The following is a 12,453-nucleotide window of genomic DNA, read 5'->3' on the forward strand; positions in this document are numbered from 1 at the left end:
GGCTGGAGGACGGGGCGTGGGGGAGAATTTCCCTCCCTCATGAAGTTACCCACTCGTCCTTTAAATGAACCACATGGTGCTGAGCTCGTACCATCTCCACCGCGGGCCACCGCCGCCTCGGATAGTGACGGTTCTAGCCTGTACAGTTTTAATGTACCAAAAGACTCTTTAGCCCTCCTGTATTATAAGTCTTTAAATGGATTCAACTTTTTAATTATAAATATAAATATAAATATATATATATAAATATAAACTTTTTAAAACTGTGAAAAAAAAATTATGAAATTATAAAAAAAAAAAAAGAAAAAAAAAGACAGAAATTAACACAGTCTGACGTTTAGAATATTATTTTTTATTTCCTGTTGGATTGTGATTGTAAATGATCTGGGAACAGGCACACCCCCCACGCTCGAAGTGTACTGTACGTCTAGAAGCAAATTGTGTGAGCATATTTTAAAGAGCGAGAGAGAGCGCGCGAGAGAGAGATTTTATGCTAATGTTAAATAGAAAGCACTTAAAACCCACTGCCTTCTATGGAACACAAGGATATTTCAGACAATCGAGAGGAAAGGAGAGCCAGGTTTTTGTCTTTTTTTTTTGTTGTTTTGTTTTGTTTCTGTTTTGTTTAAGACAATTTTTTTGGCATTCTGTTTGTTGGAGAACTCCGTGTGATCTTTTTTCATAAAAAAAAAAAAAGAAAATTAATTGAAAAAAAAAAAGCTCAACTCAACGCTGCATCTTTCTTTGTCTCGCTTGTCCTGACTGCGAGGTTTTGCTCCCCTCGGTGGCAATGATCAGTTTTTGGCTCAGCGCCCACCTCGTGTTTGGGAAAAGACCCGACCCAGGCGCTGTATCACTCTCTGGGAAGCGTCTGTCTGTCTGTCCCCCTGCGAGGTGGCACCAAGGGACAGGCTGGGGCCCTGGAGCAGGGCACTGTCCACTCACCGGGGCCTGTGGGGCAGGAGCTGCACATTATTCCCCTGCAGCCACAGTCACAGCGACTCTTGTACCCCTCCCAGAATGACATTTTGGGGCTTGAAATGCTGGATTTGCTCATTTTGCTATGAGCTGCACCTCACCCAGGCTGGGGCTTGGCTGGGTGAGATCTGCGGTGCTGGTGGGGGTGCTGGGCCTGGAGCTCCTGCTCCTGCCATCTCCAGCCCTTGGGCTTCGCGTCCTTGGGAGGTGACGGTCGCCGACTCCTGGCACAGCGAGGTGCCACTGGTCCCAAAAATAAGCAGCAACCTCTGGTGGTGGCACCTTCTGGAGATCCTGCTCTGCTCAGCCCGTTCATCCAGCGCAGGTCTTGTTTTGGCAGCAGGTTGCAGGGGTTTGGTGTGACCCGGGGGCAAGTCCGGCTGCCCCAGGTGACAGAGGGTACGCTGGGGAAGGGGAGCAGCACAAGAGGCACCGCGAGCCCCCCAGGGCAGGCAGCGCCCTGTGTTTGCCAGCCCAGCCTGTGGCGCCAGTGGCAAAGCTCACGATCAGGCAAAGACAATCTGGCATCAACTTCATTTAGAATCACAGAATCATAGAGTAGTTTGGGTTCGAGGGACCTTCACAGGCATCCAGTGCCCCCCCTGCCATGAGCAGGGACATCTTCACCAGCTCAGGTTGCTCAGAGCCCCGTCCAGCATGGCCTGGGATGTCTCCAGGGATGGTTCATCTACCACCTCTCTGGCCAACATGGGCCAGGCTCTCACCACCATTATAAAAAATTTCTTCCTGCTGTTTAGCCTGAATCTCCCCTCTTTTAGTTTAAAACCATCACCCCTTGTCCTATTGCAACAGGCCCTGCAAAAAAAGTCTGTCCTCATCTTTCTTACATGCCCCTTTTAAGTACTCAAAGTCCACACTTAAAAGTACTTTTAAGTCCCTTGCACGAAATCCTGCAGCTCAGCAGTGGCCTCTGCCCTGTTGCTATGGGGCAGACCCACAGGGTGGGGTGGGAGAGGTAAGACCCTGCCCCTCTCACAGCTGGGGAGGGGGCAAAGCAAAGACACAACCGAAAATAAAAAACCCACAAACCAACCTTTTCCAACTAGCAGAAGTGAATTGGGTATTTTACACAGCAATCGGCATGTTTGGGGAGGCTGCATGATTTCAATCCGTTCTCGGTGAACACCTGCAGCACCATCACTGAAAGTCAAGACCCACCTTCCAAAAGCCACCAGGGTCTGAAGGAGCATTTCCGTCTGCTCTTGCTCCTCCTCTTCCTCACCAGCCTTTCCTCACCCTCCTCCCCAGCGCTGCTCCTGTTCCCTTTGGGATTTGGCAGTATTTTCTTCCTCCTGGCAATGGCTTGACTCAAACAGAAGGCCTGTCCCTTGCCTCCACTGGACAGCTGCACATCACTGATGGGCAAGCCCCCAAGGGCAAAGGGACTGTCCCTGGGTGGGGGAGGAATGTCACCCCAAGAAGCGGCCCTGGCTAGGCAGTACAGGCTGTTTGGGAATGTCCCAGCCATTGGGATGCCAGTCCTTATCCATCCTGGGGCAGCTTCCTGGCTCCAGGCCCCCACCCCCAAGGAGGGTCATGGGCCAAGTGGGGTGATGGGGACCATGGTGGGAAGCAGGTCCCATCTTGTCCCCCTCACCCCGCCCCGGGACTCAGTACCCCGACGTGAAGGAGCCGTTGGAGATCTCTGTGTAGAAACAGGTACTGTGGGATGTACTGGTAAGGCTGTAGGCAAAATACGCCACAGCCGAGCCCAGCGTTAAGCCCGTCATGTAGGACACAGTCATGGTGTTCCCTGCGGGAAGGGACAAGGGGGGGTTAGGGTGCTCTGGCCACCCCACGTTTGGGTCCATGAGAGGGCTTGGTCCTACCTGCCAGCTCCCGCTGCTCGGGGCTCACTTTCCCAGCGGCCAGGATCATGGGGACACTGCCGAAGTAGCCGTTGGTGATGCCCATGAGGAGGGAGAAGATGCAGGGCCAGGCAGGGTGGCCAAACGTGGGCTTCCCGTTGGGGTAGACGCACATGATGAAGAGGGGGATGAAGACCACGCGGAGGCAGGAGTAGATGAGAAGGTGGGTCCCCCTCCAGTCGTAGGGCAGGGCAGCCAGGATCTGCAGAGAGGGGCAGAGACTGTGCTGGAGAAGTGAGGAGGCTGGGGAGGGGAACACGGTGCCCAAAATGCGGCAGAAAGCAGAAGACGAGATGGTGGAAAGACCATCTGCTGCAGGAGCTCAGGTTTGGCCACGCCAGTGAGCAACCTCACGCTGGTTAGATACCCATGGGGTGGAGATGACCCTTTGCAAAGCCAAGTGGCTTTGAAAGAGGACACAAAACTAGGAGGCAGTGGTGGAGGGGACACGTTACCCCTTGGCCTCCCTCCTACCTTGCCGACAAAGTCAGAGAGGTTGAAGATGGCCATGATGAGGATGGGGAGCCATTCCCCCAGCGTGCAGTTGTGGATCTCCGACTCCAGGCCGGGAAAGAGGCACAGCGTGATGAAGTAGGTCATGGCGATGGAGAGCATGTAGGCCCAGATGAGCCGGGACACGACGTAGCGGTGGAGCAGCATGTCTGGCGGGGACAGGCAGCATGGTTTAGCCAAAACCAGAGCCCACCCTTGCAGAGCCCCAAAGTCTTGCCTGCACCCCAAGGGTGGCTTCCAAAGATGTGACTGCCCCATGTTTTTAGGTGTGTTGAGAAGGGAACGACCCTTCCTCAAAGCCCCAGGTCACCAATCGCTCCCTTTGCCCCACAAAATGCTGCAAAATTGCCTCACCCCACCCCCTTCCCTGAGCCCACCACGCACCTCTGAAGCTGGGCCAGCTCCTCTTGATTTTGGGCCGAGGGACATCAAAGCGCATGTAGGTGCCACTGCCAGCCAGCTCGGCTTCGGGGCCTGGGCTGCCCCGCGGGGAGCTGGGCTGTCCCCGGGACCGGTTCTCCTGGTGGAGCAGAGGGGACACCAGCACTGAGCTCCAGTGGGGAGAGAGACCCCAGGAGGCAGCAAGGAAACCCACCCCTGGCTTACAAAGTGGACATCCTCGGCAGTGACATCGTGGTGGACGCGGTAACCCGTCCCGCAGTCACCGGCCCCCCGGGTCTCGGGGTCACCCTTGCGGGAGCAGGCGGTGTGATAGCGGACGAAGCGGGTGCGCTTCACCAGGAGGTGGAGGATGAAGCACGTCAGCTCCATGCTGATGGAGATGAAGAAGAAGATGACCGTGTTCTCCTTCTCGTCTGACAGCAGCAGCTTGGTGAAGATGCGGCTGAGTGAGATGATGACCCCAGCGGTGCCTGATGGCACAGGAAAGCTGTTGGCACCGGGTCCTGCCGAGCCCCATGGCCTGGGGACCCCCAACAGCCCCCCACCATATTGTGATACCTCCAGCTGTGGAGTAGCTACAAACAGGGACTTTTTGGGGGGGGGCAGCAGAGACAGCTCCTGGCAGACACCCCCACCCCCAGCTTGACGTGTCCCACTAGGTCTCACAAGTGATTTACAAACCATTAAACACCCTGGTTTGCTGGGGATCATCCGGGGATATCCATGATCTACCAAGACAGCAGGGCCTTGGGTGTGACTCACCAGGGCCATGGGTGACACTAGAGGAGGGTCCCCTGGGGGTCCCACACAGTTGAACGTGGATGCAGATGCAGGTACTTACTCTCGCCCGTCATCACGCCCTGTGTGTAGCGCTTGGGCAGCAGCCCCGTGTAGCCGTAGAAGCTGGATTGCTGCACTTCAGGAGAGACGCGCCAAGGGGAGAGGGAGGGATTATTGCTGCAGCCGAAATGCCGGGTGGGGGGAATAAACCCCAGTGTGGACCCACCCTGGAGCTGCACCCTTCCCGAACAGCCAATGCAGTGCCCAAAGCCTTCTTGCCCCAAAAGCTGGGGGGCTTTTTGCCCTTCCTGGATGCCCCACCATGGCTGTTCCCACCAGGAGTGGCCACCAAGTGCAGGGGTCTGGGAAGCCACCATGGTGGCCCAGACAGCAAAGCCATCATGGTGGCCCAGATCGGTGGTGTTAGGGATCAATGCACAGTTTGGTGCTGGTGGCCCTGGTCAATCCCACGATGCCTGGATGGAGGTGGAAGGCATGGAGCAGGGACATGAGGGTCAGTTTATAAAATCATTAAATCATTTTGGTTGGAAGACTCCCTCAAGATCATGGAGTTCAACCATTAACCCAACCCTGGTGCTAACCCCCGTCCTTGAGAACCTCATCTATTCATTTTATATAGTGATGGGAACAGGAGGTTGACCCAAGAGACTGCAGCTCCTGGGGATGGGGCTGTTTTCCCACCCCCATCTGAGGGTTGTGCTTGTCCCAGCGTGGCCACCATCCCACATACCTGTGCATCCAAAGGCCACCACCCCAACAGCCACCAGGTTGATGGCGTAGGCTTGCCTGCGGGTGAAGAGCTCCAGCCAGACATCGCAGATGCTGACGAAGAGCAGAGGCCCCAGGGCGAAGAGATAACCTGCGGGTGGGAGATGGAGGTGGAGAGGGGGGCCTAGCGTGGGGCCAGCACTGTCAATGGGCGTGGGGACCCCCACTCACCCACGGAGATCCGGGTGTGCAAGCTCAGCAGCTCCACCAGCGCGTTGTTGAGGATGACGGCCACCAAGGCCACCAGGATGTAGGTGAGGCTCATGTCAAAGACAATGGAGGTCCCTGCGGAGAGGCAGGTGATGGGCGATCGGCTCCCCTGGAAGCGTGGCCAAGGTCTCCCCGGGTTTGGGGTGGCTGGCAGGTGCTGCAGCTGCTGGAGACCTACCTGGGTATTTGTGGTGCAGGTAGTCCACATCGGTGATAAAGCTGTTGTACGGCAGAAGAAATCCCACCCCAGCCAGCAGCATGGCGAAGTAAATCCCATGGTAGCGATCCTGGGGCTCAGGATCCTCAGAAACTGCCCCAAAAGGGGAAAGAAAATGGAAAAAGTAATGACAGTGGCACTGCTGCACCCAAGGGACCTGCAGCAGACCCCAGCTGTGAGGCGATGAGTGGTGGTCCCACATCCTTCATGGCAAATGAGGGGGGGTCACCAACACCCCCCAGCTCTCACAGATAAATAGCTCCAGCACCAAGAAACTCCTTCCCTACATAAAAGCATTTCAACAAGATGCAGGAGGAAGGAAAACACACAGGATTCGGGTGCTGATGAGTTTTGACAGCAGCCAAACAACCTGAAAGCCAAGCAGTGCAGGTAACCAGCAAAGCCAAGGCACAGGAGGGGCTGGAGAGGGACAAGAATGCCCCAGGATGCAGAACAGGGCTGGGGGAAATCCTGGGAGCATCCCTGAGCCCTGCAGGGTGAAGCTGCAGGATTGGGGTGAGCTGGGCAGGAGAGCCAGGGCATGAACCCTCAGCTCCTTGCCAAGGTGCAGAGCCTGCTGCCACGGGATGCTGTGCACCTCACGTGGGTACAAACAGCTCTAAAAAAAAGGCATTAGGCATTTTAATGGCATTTCAGGCCATTTGTGGCTATTAAACCCATCCCAGGAAGCTCCTAAATGGGTGGGAAAGCAGCAGGAACGCAGGTCCTGGCTGTGGCTGGGGTGGCATCTGCTCTCACCCGGCTCCATGAAGGTGAGGACGCCCTTGGCCTGGCTGCCCCGCTGCAGCTCGTCCTCCTCCAGCTGGTAGCTGTCGAAGCTGAAGCTCATCACCACGTTCCCCTCCGGCGTCCCCGCCGGGCTCAGCTCCTTGAAGCGCTCGGCTCCCACTGAGCCCATCGTGGTTGGCCTGGGAAGGAGAATAGTGACACCCCTGGGGATTGTCCCCTGGGGGTGATGCCAGGCGTCTGCAAGGGATGGATGGCATGTGGTTGGCCCTGAGCCTTAGTCACCCCACCACACCACTGCAGCTCCTGTGTTTCCACCTGGAAAGATATTTTCCCGGAGCAGAGTGGGATCCCCTGACCCACTGGGCAGGAGTTTGGGGCGGTAAGTGGTGATCAGGGGGTCTGTGGAAACCTCCTCCACGGCACAGCACTTACCCCAGCCCCGCTCAACACCTCACCGTGATGCTTCCGATGCCAAATGCCATCGCACTTTCCAAGGGCAATTAGAGAAATTAATGGGTGAAAACCACTGATGGAGGACAGCTGCTGGGGAAGATCCCATCTGCCTCGGGAAGCCCTTGCTCTCCATAGGCAGCACATGCTTACTCTGGTTTATGCCCTTTTTTCAGCATCTCTGCTGCCTGGAGCTGGGACAAAACCACCAGCCTGGGCAGGCACACTCCTGCAGCCTTTTTGGGAGAGGATGAGATGCTACCCAGCTTTTAAGGCAAACATTTTGGATCTGCTTCTCCAAGGGGCCATGGCACAGTAGGGAGATGCTCAAAATGCTGCCAGAGAGACCCCAGCAGCACAGCCGAGAGGTTCCACACCAAATGCATCCCAAACTGAGCTCCCAAAACACATGGCATCCTCCAGTGACCCTACCAGAGCCACCCAAAACATGGTTTAACCCCCTAGGGCCATCCCATCACAGGCCCTGGGGAGGGGTCACTCAGTATTACCGGCACCAGTTGCTAGATGCCAGCCTGCCCCTGTGCCCACCACCCGACCGGCCTAGGGGGGGCAAATCACCTCCAAGGCAGCAGGTTGAGGCAGGCAAGGGAAGAAAAATCAATTACAGTGATTTCTCTGGTCTCCCTGCCAGATGTAGCATTTGTAGGAGCAGAGAGGTTTCCCAGCATCTCCCTGGCTGCCAGGATGGGTGGGATGCTGGGGGACCCCTGGGTTGGGGGCAAATGTGGTGCCCATGGCCCATACAAACACAACCCTAGAGCCTAAAACGTATCTGCTCGCTGCAGGGACCGGGGGCACTGAGCAGCGCTGCCACAGCACCGAGGTTGTGCAGAGGCCTGGACAGGACCAGGCTGGGGTCCTGCACCACGACCCCTCATCCCAGATCAGGCAAAACAACCCCGCGGAACACATTTTGGCTGCGGACACTGCTCCACCCCATCAGTCATGGAGGAGCTGGCTGTGATCCCCTCCACCGAGCATCCTCCTATGCCTGATGCTACCCCAGGCAATAAAACCCAGTGAGAAGCATCTCTCAGGATGCTGGGAAAGCCTGTTGCAGGGTTTTTTCCCCAGCAGAGATCCCAGCTGGAGAACATGCTGTCTGGAAACACCCCGTACCTGCTGTGGCCCAAACTTCTTGATGCTGTGGAGCTGGGAGCAGAGCAAGATGTTCTGCACGGCTCCGGTGCTGGACCAGTGCTCCAGCACCCATCTGTCTCGCCTGCTCCGCGCATCCCTGAGCCACGGTAAATCAGATTTTCCCCTCCCTTTGGATTTACACCTGTCTACGCGGGAGGGGACTCAGGCCTTGCTGTCCCTGTGGCCACAGGGTGGAAACTGGGGGGGGGGGGTGTCCTCCATCATGGCCAGGGCTGGGAGGTCTCAACCCGGGGACAGGGCACCCGCAAGGCTGGACAGAGCGGGGGACCCCATCCCCTCTGCACCCCAGTGCTGAGTGACCCCCGCGCACCGCAGACCCCCCCGTCAGCGCGGAGGAACGATTTTTGCTCTGGCAAAAGGGTCCCCGACATCTTGGGAGCAGCGAAGTTGCAATAAACAACGGGTAATTTAATAACCCCCGTCCTGGGGGTGAAGGAGAAGCATCTTGCAGGAGGGAGGGAGGGAGGAGGAAACCCAGTCCGGCCGCGCCCGGGGGAGGACGCTGGGGAGCCGGGGAGGGCAGTGGGGGGGTCGCGGGAGCCACCTCGCCCCCCGCGGTCCCGGCCATGCCCAACAGGTCGGCGGCGGCTCTTACCTGGCTCCGCCGCGGCCGTTCTGCGGCATCCGCGCTGCGCCCGCCCCGCTCAGCGCCCGCCGGGCCCCGGCCCCGCCATGGCGGAGCGTCCGCCGGGGGAGCGGGGGGGACACGGAGCCGGGGGGAGGCCGGAGCGAGTGCGGCGGCTGCGAGCGAGGAGCAGAGGCGGCCCCGGCGCTGCCGCCCGCCCCCCCGCGTCCTCCCGCCTCCCTTCACTCCTCCTCCGCCCCCTCCCGGGGGTGCGCACCGGGAGATGGGGCTCCCCGAGCCTCCCTCGGGGGCCGCAGGAAAGGTTTTTCCAATGAACAGAGCACATGTAGAGCCCTGTCTATAGGTACTGCCTATAGGCACCGCCTAGGAGGGGTTTCAAAGGCCTGGAGCTAATTGCAAAGAGATATTAATTAAGATGAAATCCCTGGGAATGTCACTGGGGACATGAGCTTTGCAAGGACAGGGTCCTGCCCATCCTGCAAACGAGGCCAATGGGGTCAGCATGAGCTGTCCCATGGACGGACAGACAGAAGAATAGATGGATGGACAGAAGGATGGACGGATAGGACAGATGGATGGATGACAGCTCCAGCTAACAGAATGCAGCAATCCCCCCAGAGAAGCAAGTGGAGGGATTCTCTGCTCCCCAACATAACCAGGGGTTGGAAGCAGAAGAGAACCAACAGCATGGGGCAATGGGAACATCTGTCCTGGGAGGGGATGTTTGTCCCCAAGGAGGGTGCTCCAGGCACCTCCCAAGCTGAGTGAGCTGGCCAAGGCTGCAGAAGATACAACAGGGAGCTGACACTGTCAGGTTTTCTCACAGGAGCATCAAAGCATGAACAGGAGACACACAGCAGGTGCCCCCCCCCCCGCCCCCAGCCAGGTGACAGCCCTGGGGGACCAGCCTTTCTGGGCTTTTCCCCCCGGGGGTGGGAGGATGGCGATGGCGGCAGCGGGAAGGGGAGAGGTACCACCCCTGGCTGCAGCGCTCCAGGCTGTGAATTACAATCTCCTTGCAGTCAATAAATGCTGCCTTGGATAAATCAGCGTGCGGGGCTGGGGGATGCGCTGCTGCTGCTGCTCACACCAGAGGAAATCAGAGACAAAAACGGCTGTGCCCCCCTCAGCCGCCCTTCTGCCGGGTTGAGCACAGGGGCTCCCACAAATTCATTGCAGGCAGGAAAACAGGCCAGGTGGAAATTTCCATCTTTTCTCTTTGGCTGAAATAGCCAGAATTTGGCTCGGAGCAAAGCAGACTGCTGCGCTGAGCTCTGCCCAGAGCCAGGGGCTCAGCTCCCCGCTCGCCCTTAGCTGAGCACCCACAAAGCTCAGTGCACTAGTGCAAGGGGGGGATTTTTTGGGCTGCTTGTTTTGGCCAGGTTTACAACAAGGCACTGCATGAAATCACAGAACACCTCACTCCTCCTGGGGTACATCCCCTCACCCTACACCAGACCCCATCACCCCTTTCCAGGTACCTTGGAAATTTAAGAAAACAGGGTGTCTGTGGCAGGAATCCCCAGGTTGGCACCCAGACACTGCGAGTGTTTTATAGAACAGCAGGACGAGCTGAAGCATACATGCGCTTGCCTTTTCCCAGCTCGCCAGCGAGGCTCCGCTGTCTTGGCACTTGCCAGGCAGCGTTACTCACCGCCTTCTGCAGGGATTCTCCTCAGGAGCCGGTTCTCCCCATCTTGAAGTCCTGGCTCCAGAGCCGGGGGGTTGTCCTGTAAAAGTGACCGAGCTCAGGGGGGGCATCTCAGCTCCCAAGCGCACTTGGTGGTCCTTGAGCTGCAGGGAGACGCTGCGACCAAACACCTCGTAGCAAAGCTTCTGACTTTTACCATCCTGTCTAAAAATCACATGATCTCTTGATCCCAATTTTGGGGGACAAAGGGGGTCCCTTTCAGCTATTTCTGCTATTGGTGCAAGGGGCCCATGCTGGGGTACCAGAGGACACTGCTACGGTTTGGGAAGGCTATAGCTGACCACAGGGAGATTAATCCATCAGGGTCAACTTCTCCCAGGGCTTCCCCCATGCCAAATGGAGGAAACGCCATCCATTCTCCCAAAGAACCAGGCCCATGTGTTGGTGATGGGGCTTAGGTGCCCCCAAGCATGGGCAGGCTGAGCCGCCTCTGCCCAACAGGGACATGGGGGAAGTTCCATGAGCTGGGCTCTCCCTGAATCTTGCTGGGCTCTTCAATTTTTTAAGCCAGCCCTGAATAATTCAGCTTTGATGCAGCTGGCTCACGGTTGTTGAGCTCGGATGCTCCTTGGGTTTCTGCTTGACCCACTTTACCAGCCAGGAAAACCTGCCAGGCGCGCTGCTCCAACTGCGATGGGGTGAAGCAGGTCCAGATACCCCGGTCCCCACGGCAGAAGGGACATCCCGCACGCACAAGCCCCATCCTCGGCTCTCTCCCTGCACCCTCACATCCAACGCCATGGACCACAGAGCATCCCTTGCCCAAACCACAGCTTTTTGGAGGTATTTTTGCCTTCTCCCCTTTTCCTGCCATCCCACGGCTCCCGGCACAAGCGGGTGCATCCCGGCAGCGTTTGCTGGATTACAAGGGGGGATTTGCTCGGCTCCCTGAGCCAGCTAACACCCCGCGGCTGCCTCGCCACGGCTCCGCGCTGCTCAGAGCCTTACCTCGCTTTCCCAGAGCCTGGTCGAACACTGATTAATCCTGCTGGCTGGAATAAGACGCTGCTGATTCATTTAGCTCAGAGATGTCAGATTAGGATGGTGTCCAGAAATCTCCCGTATCGTGGGTTTGTTCTCACCCTTCCAGTGGAGTCACGTTTTTCCAATCATTGCTGTTGCAGAGGTGAGAGGAAGGAGAGACTTTGCAGGTGTTTGTATCCCACCACACTGCCAAAAAACACAGTTTTAAACCCTTGGGGACCGCAGGAAGAGCCTGTCCCTGCTGTCCCCATCCCAGTGGACACAGCCACGAGCTGTCCCTTGGTTAAGGAGTGACACAACTCAGCTCCTTAACCAAACCGTGCTCACCCTGCCAGAGCTCCCCGTGCTTTCTGTGCCCAATACCAGTCCCCTCCACACCAGCTGCAGTGGGTGATGCTGTACCTGGGATCACTGAGCTTTAGGGACCCAGCAAAGGGATGAAACATCTGGGTCCCCCCAACCCTGGTGCTCAGTGTGCCTGGGAGCACTGTGCATCCACCTCTATACTTCACGGGAAGGGGAAGCCGTTCCCAAGCCTGCAACTCTCTCTTGGAAAACTCCTTTAAACAGCATCGCAGCCTTCACATCCTTCCCCAGAGTCTGCTCACAATACTGCCCGAGCATCCCGTGCCGGCACCAGGAGCATCCTCTGAAGCGCTGGCTTTGCATAGAGACCATGGGGATTAAACAGGGAGGTTGTCGCTCGGCTGGAGTCACACTTGGGGGATTATCGGGGCCTGCAAGAAACAGGGAGTAGCTGGGGAATTTGGTCAATGCAAGTGGTTTGTCACAATCCTATTGCAGGCAAACAGAAGTCCCCGGTGCTGGCAGGAGCTCAGCACTGGAGGCCACGGGGATTAACTGGGTTTAAGGGCTCTGGGGAGATGCAGGGGCTAAGGTAGGGATGAGGACATCAGCTTTGGGGTGCCCAGCTCTCATCCTGAGGCCAAGGACCAACTTCTTCCACATGAATGCCCCAATTTTCCTGCAAGGGTGACTCTGTGCATCTCTC

At 57.2% G+C, this 12,453-nt stretch overlaps 1 protein-coding gene across 2 annotated transcripts; it reads right to left on the reverse strand.

Moving 5' to 3' along the window:
* Nucleotides 1-331: 331 nt before the first annotated feature.
* SLC29A4 (solute carrier family 29 member 4) lies at nucleotides 332-12,092 on the reverse strand. Of its 2 annotated transcripts, XM_005504504.4 has the most exons (13): nucleotides 11,844-12,092; nucleotides 11,406-11,572; nucleotides 10,401-10,476; nucleotides 6,538-6,707; nucleotides 5,740-5,871; nucleotides 5,523-5,636; nucleotides 5,314-5,442; nucleotides 4,624-4,698; nucleotides 3,987-4,252; nucleotides 3,765-3,900; nucleotides 3,342-3,529; nucleotides 2,829-3,069; nucleotides 332-2,752 (listed from the first exon to the last, which is right to left on the reverse strand). In XM_005504504.4, exons 4-13 carry the CDS (start codon nucleotides 6,695-6,697, stop codon nucleotides 2,610-2,612), a joined length of 1,584 nt encoding a protein of 527 aa, XP_005504561.1. In that variant the 5' UTR covers nucleotides 6,698-6,707; nucleotides 10,401-10,476; nucleotides 11,406-11,572; nucleotides 11,844-12,092; the 3' UTR covers nucleotides 332-2,609. The 2 variants fall into 2 exon arrangements, with proteins under 2 accessions (XP_005504561.1, XP_064887498.1); XM_065031426.1 differs by lacking the exons at nucleotides 10,401-10,476; nucleotides 11,406-11,572; nucleotides 11,844-12,092 and adding an exon at nucleotides 8,756-8,947.
* Nucleotides 12,093-12,453: the final 361 nt, after the last annotated feature.

The sequence above is a fragment of the Columba livia genome, chromosome 15 (genome assembly GCF_036013475.1).
Source record: "Columba livia isolate bColLiv1 breed racing homer chromosome 15, bColLiv1.pat.W.v2, whole genome shotgun sequence".
Lineage (NCBI taxonomy): Eukaryota > Metazoa > Chordata > Aves > Columbiformes > Columbidae > Columba > Columba livia.

Excerpts from the sequence above, each read along its gene's own strand:
- SLC29A4 (XM_065031426.1), bottom strand. The coding sequence starts at position 8,784 with ATGCCGCAGAACGGCCGCGGCGGAGCCAG. Across the intron at positions 4,699-5,313 it reads GGTGGCCTTTGGATGCACAG|TGCAGCAATCCAGCTTCTAC; the intron begins GTATGTGGGATG and ends TCTCTCCTGAAG. Across the intron at positions 3,070-3,341 it reads TCTCTGACTTTGTCGGCAAG|ATCCTGGCTGCCCTGCCCTA; the intron begins GTAGGAGGGAGG and ends CCCTCTCTGCAG.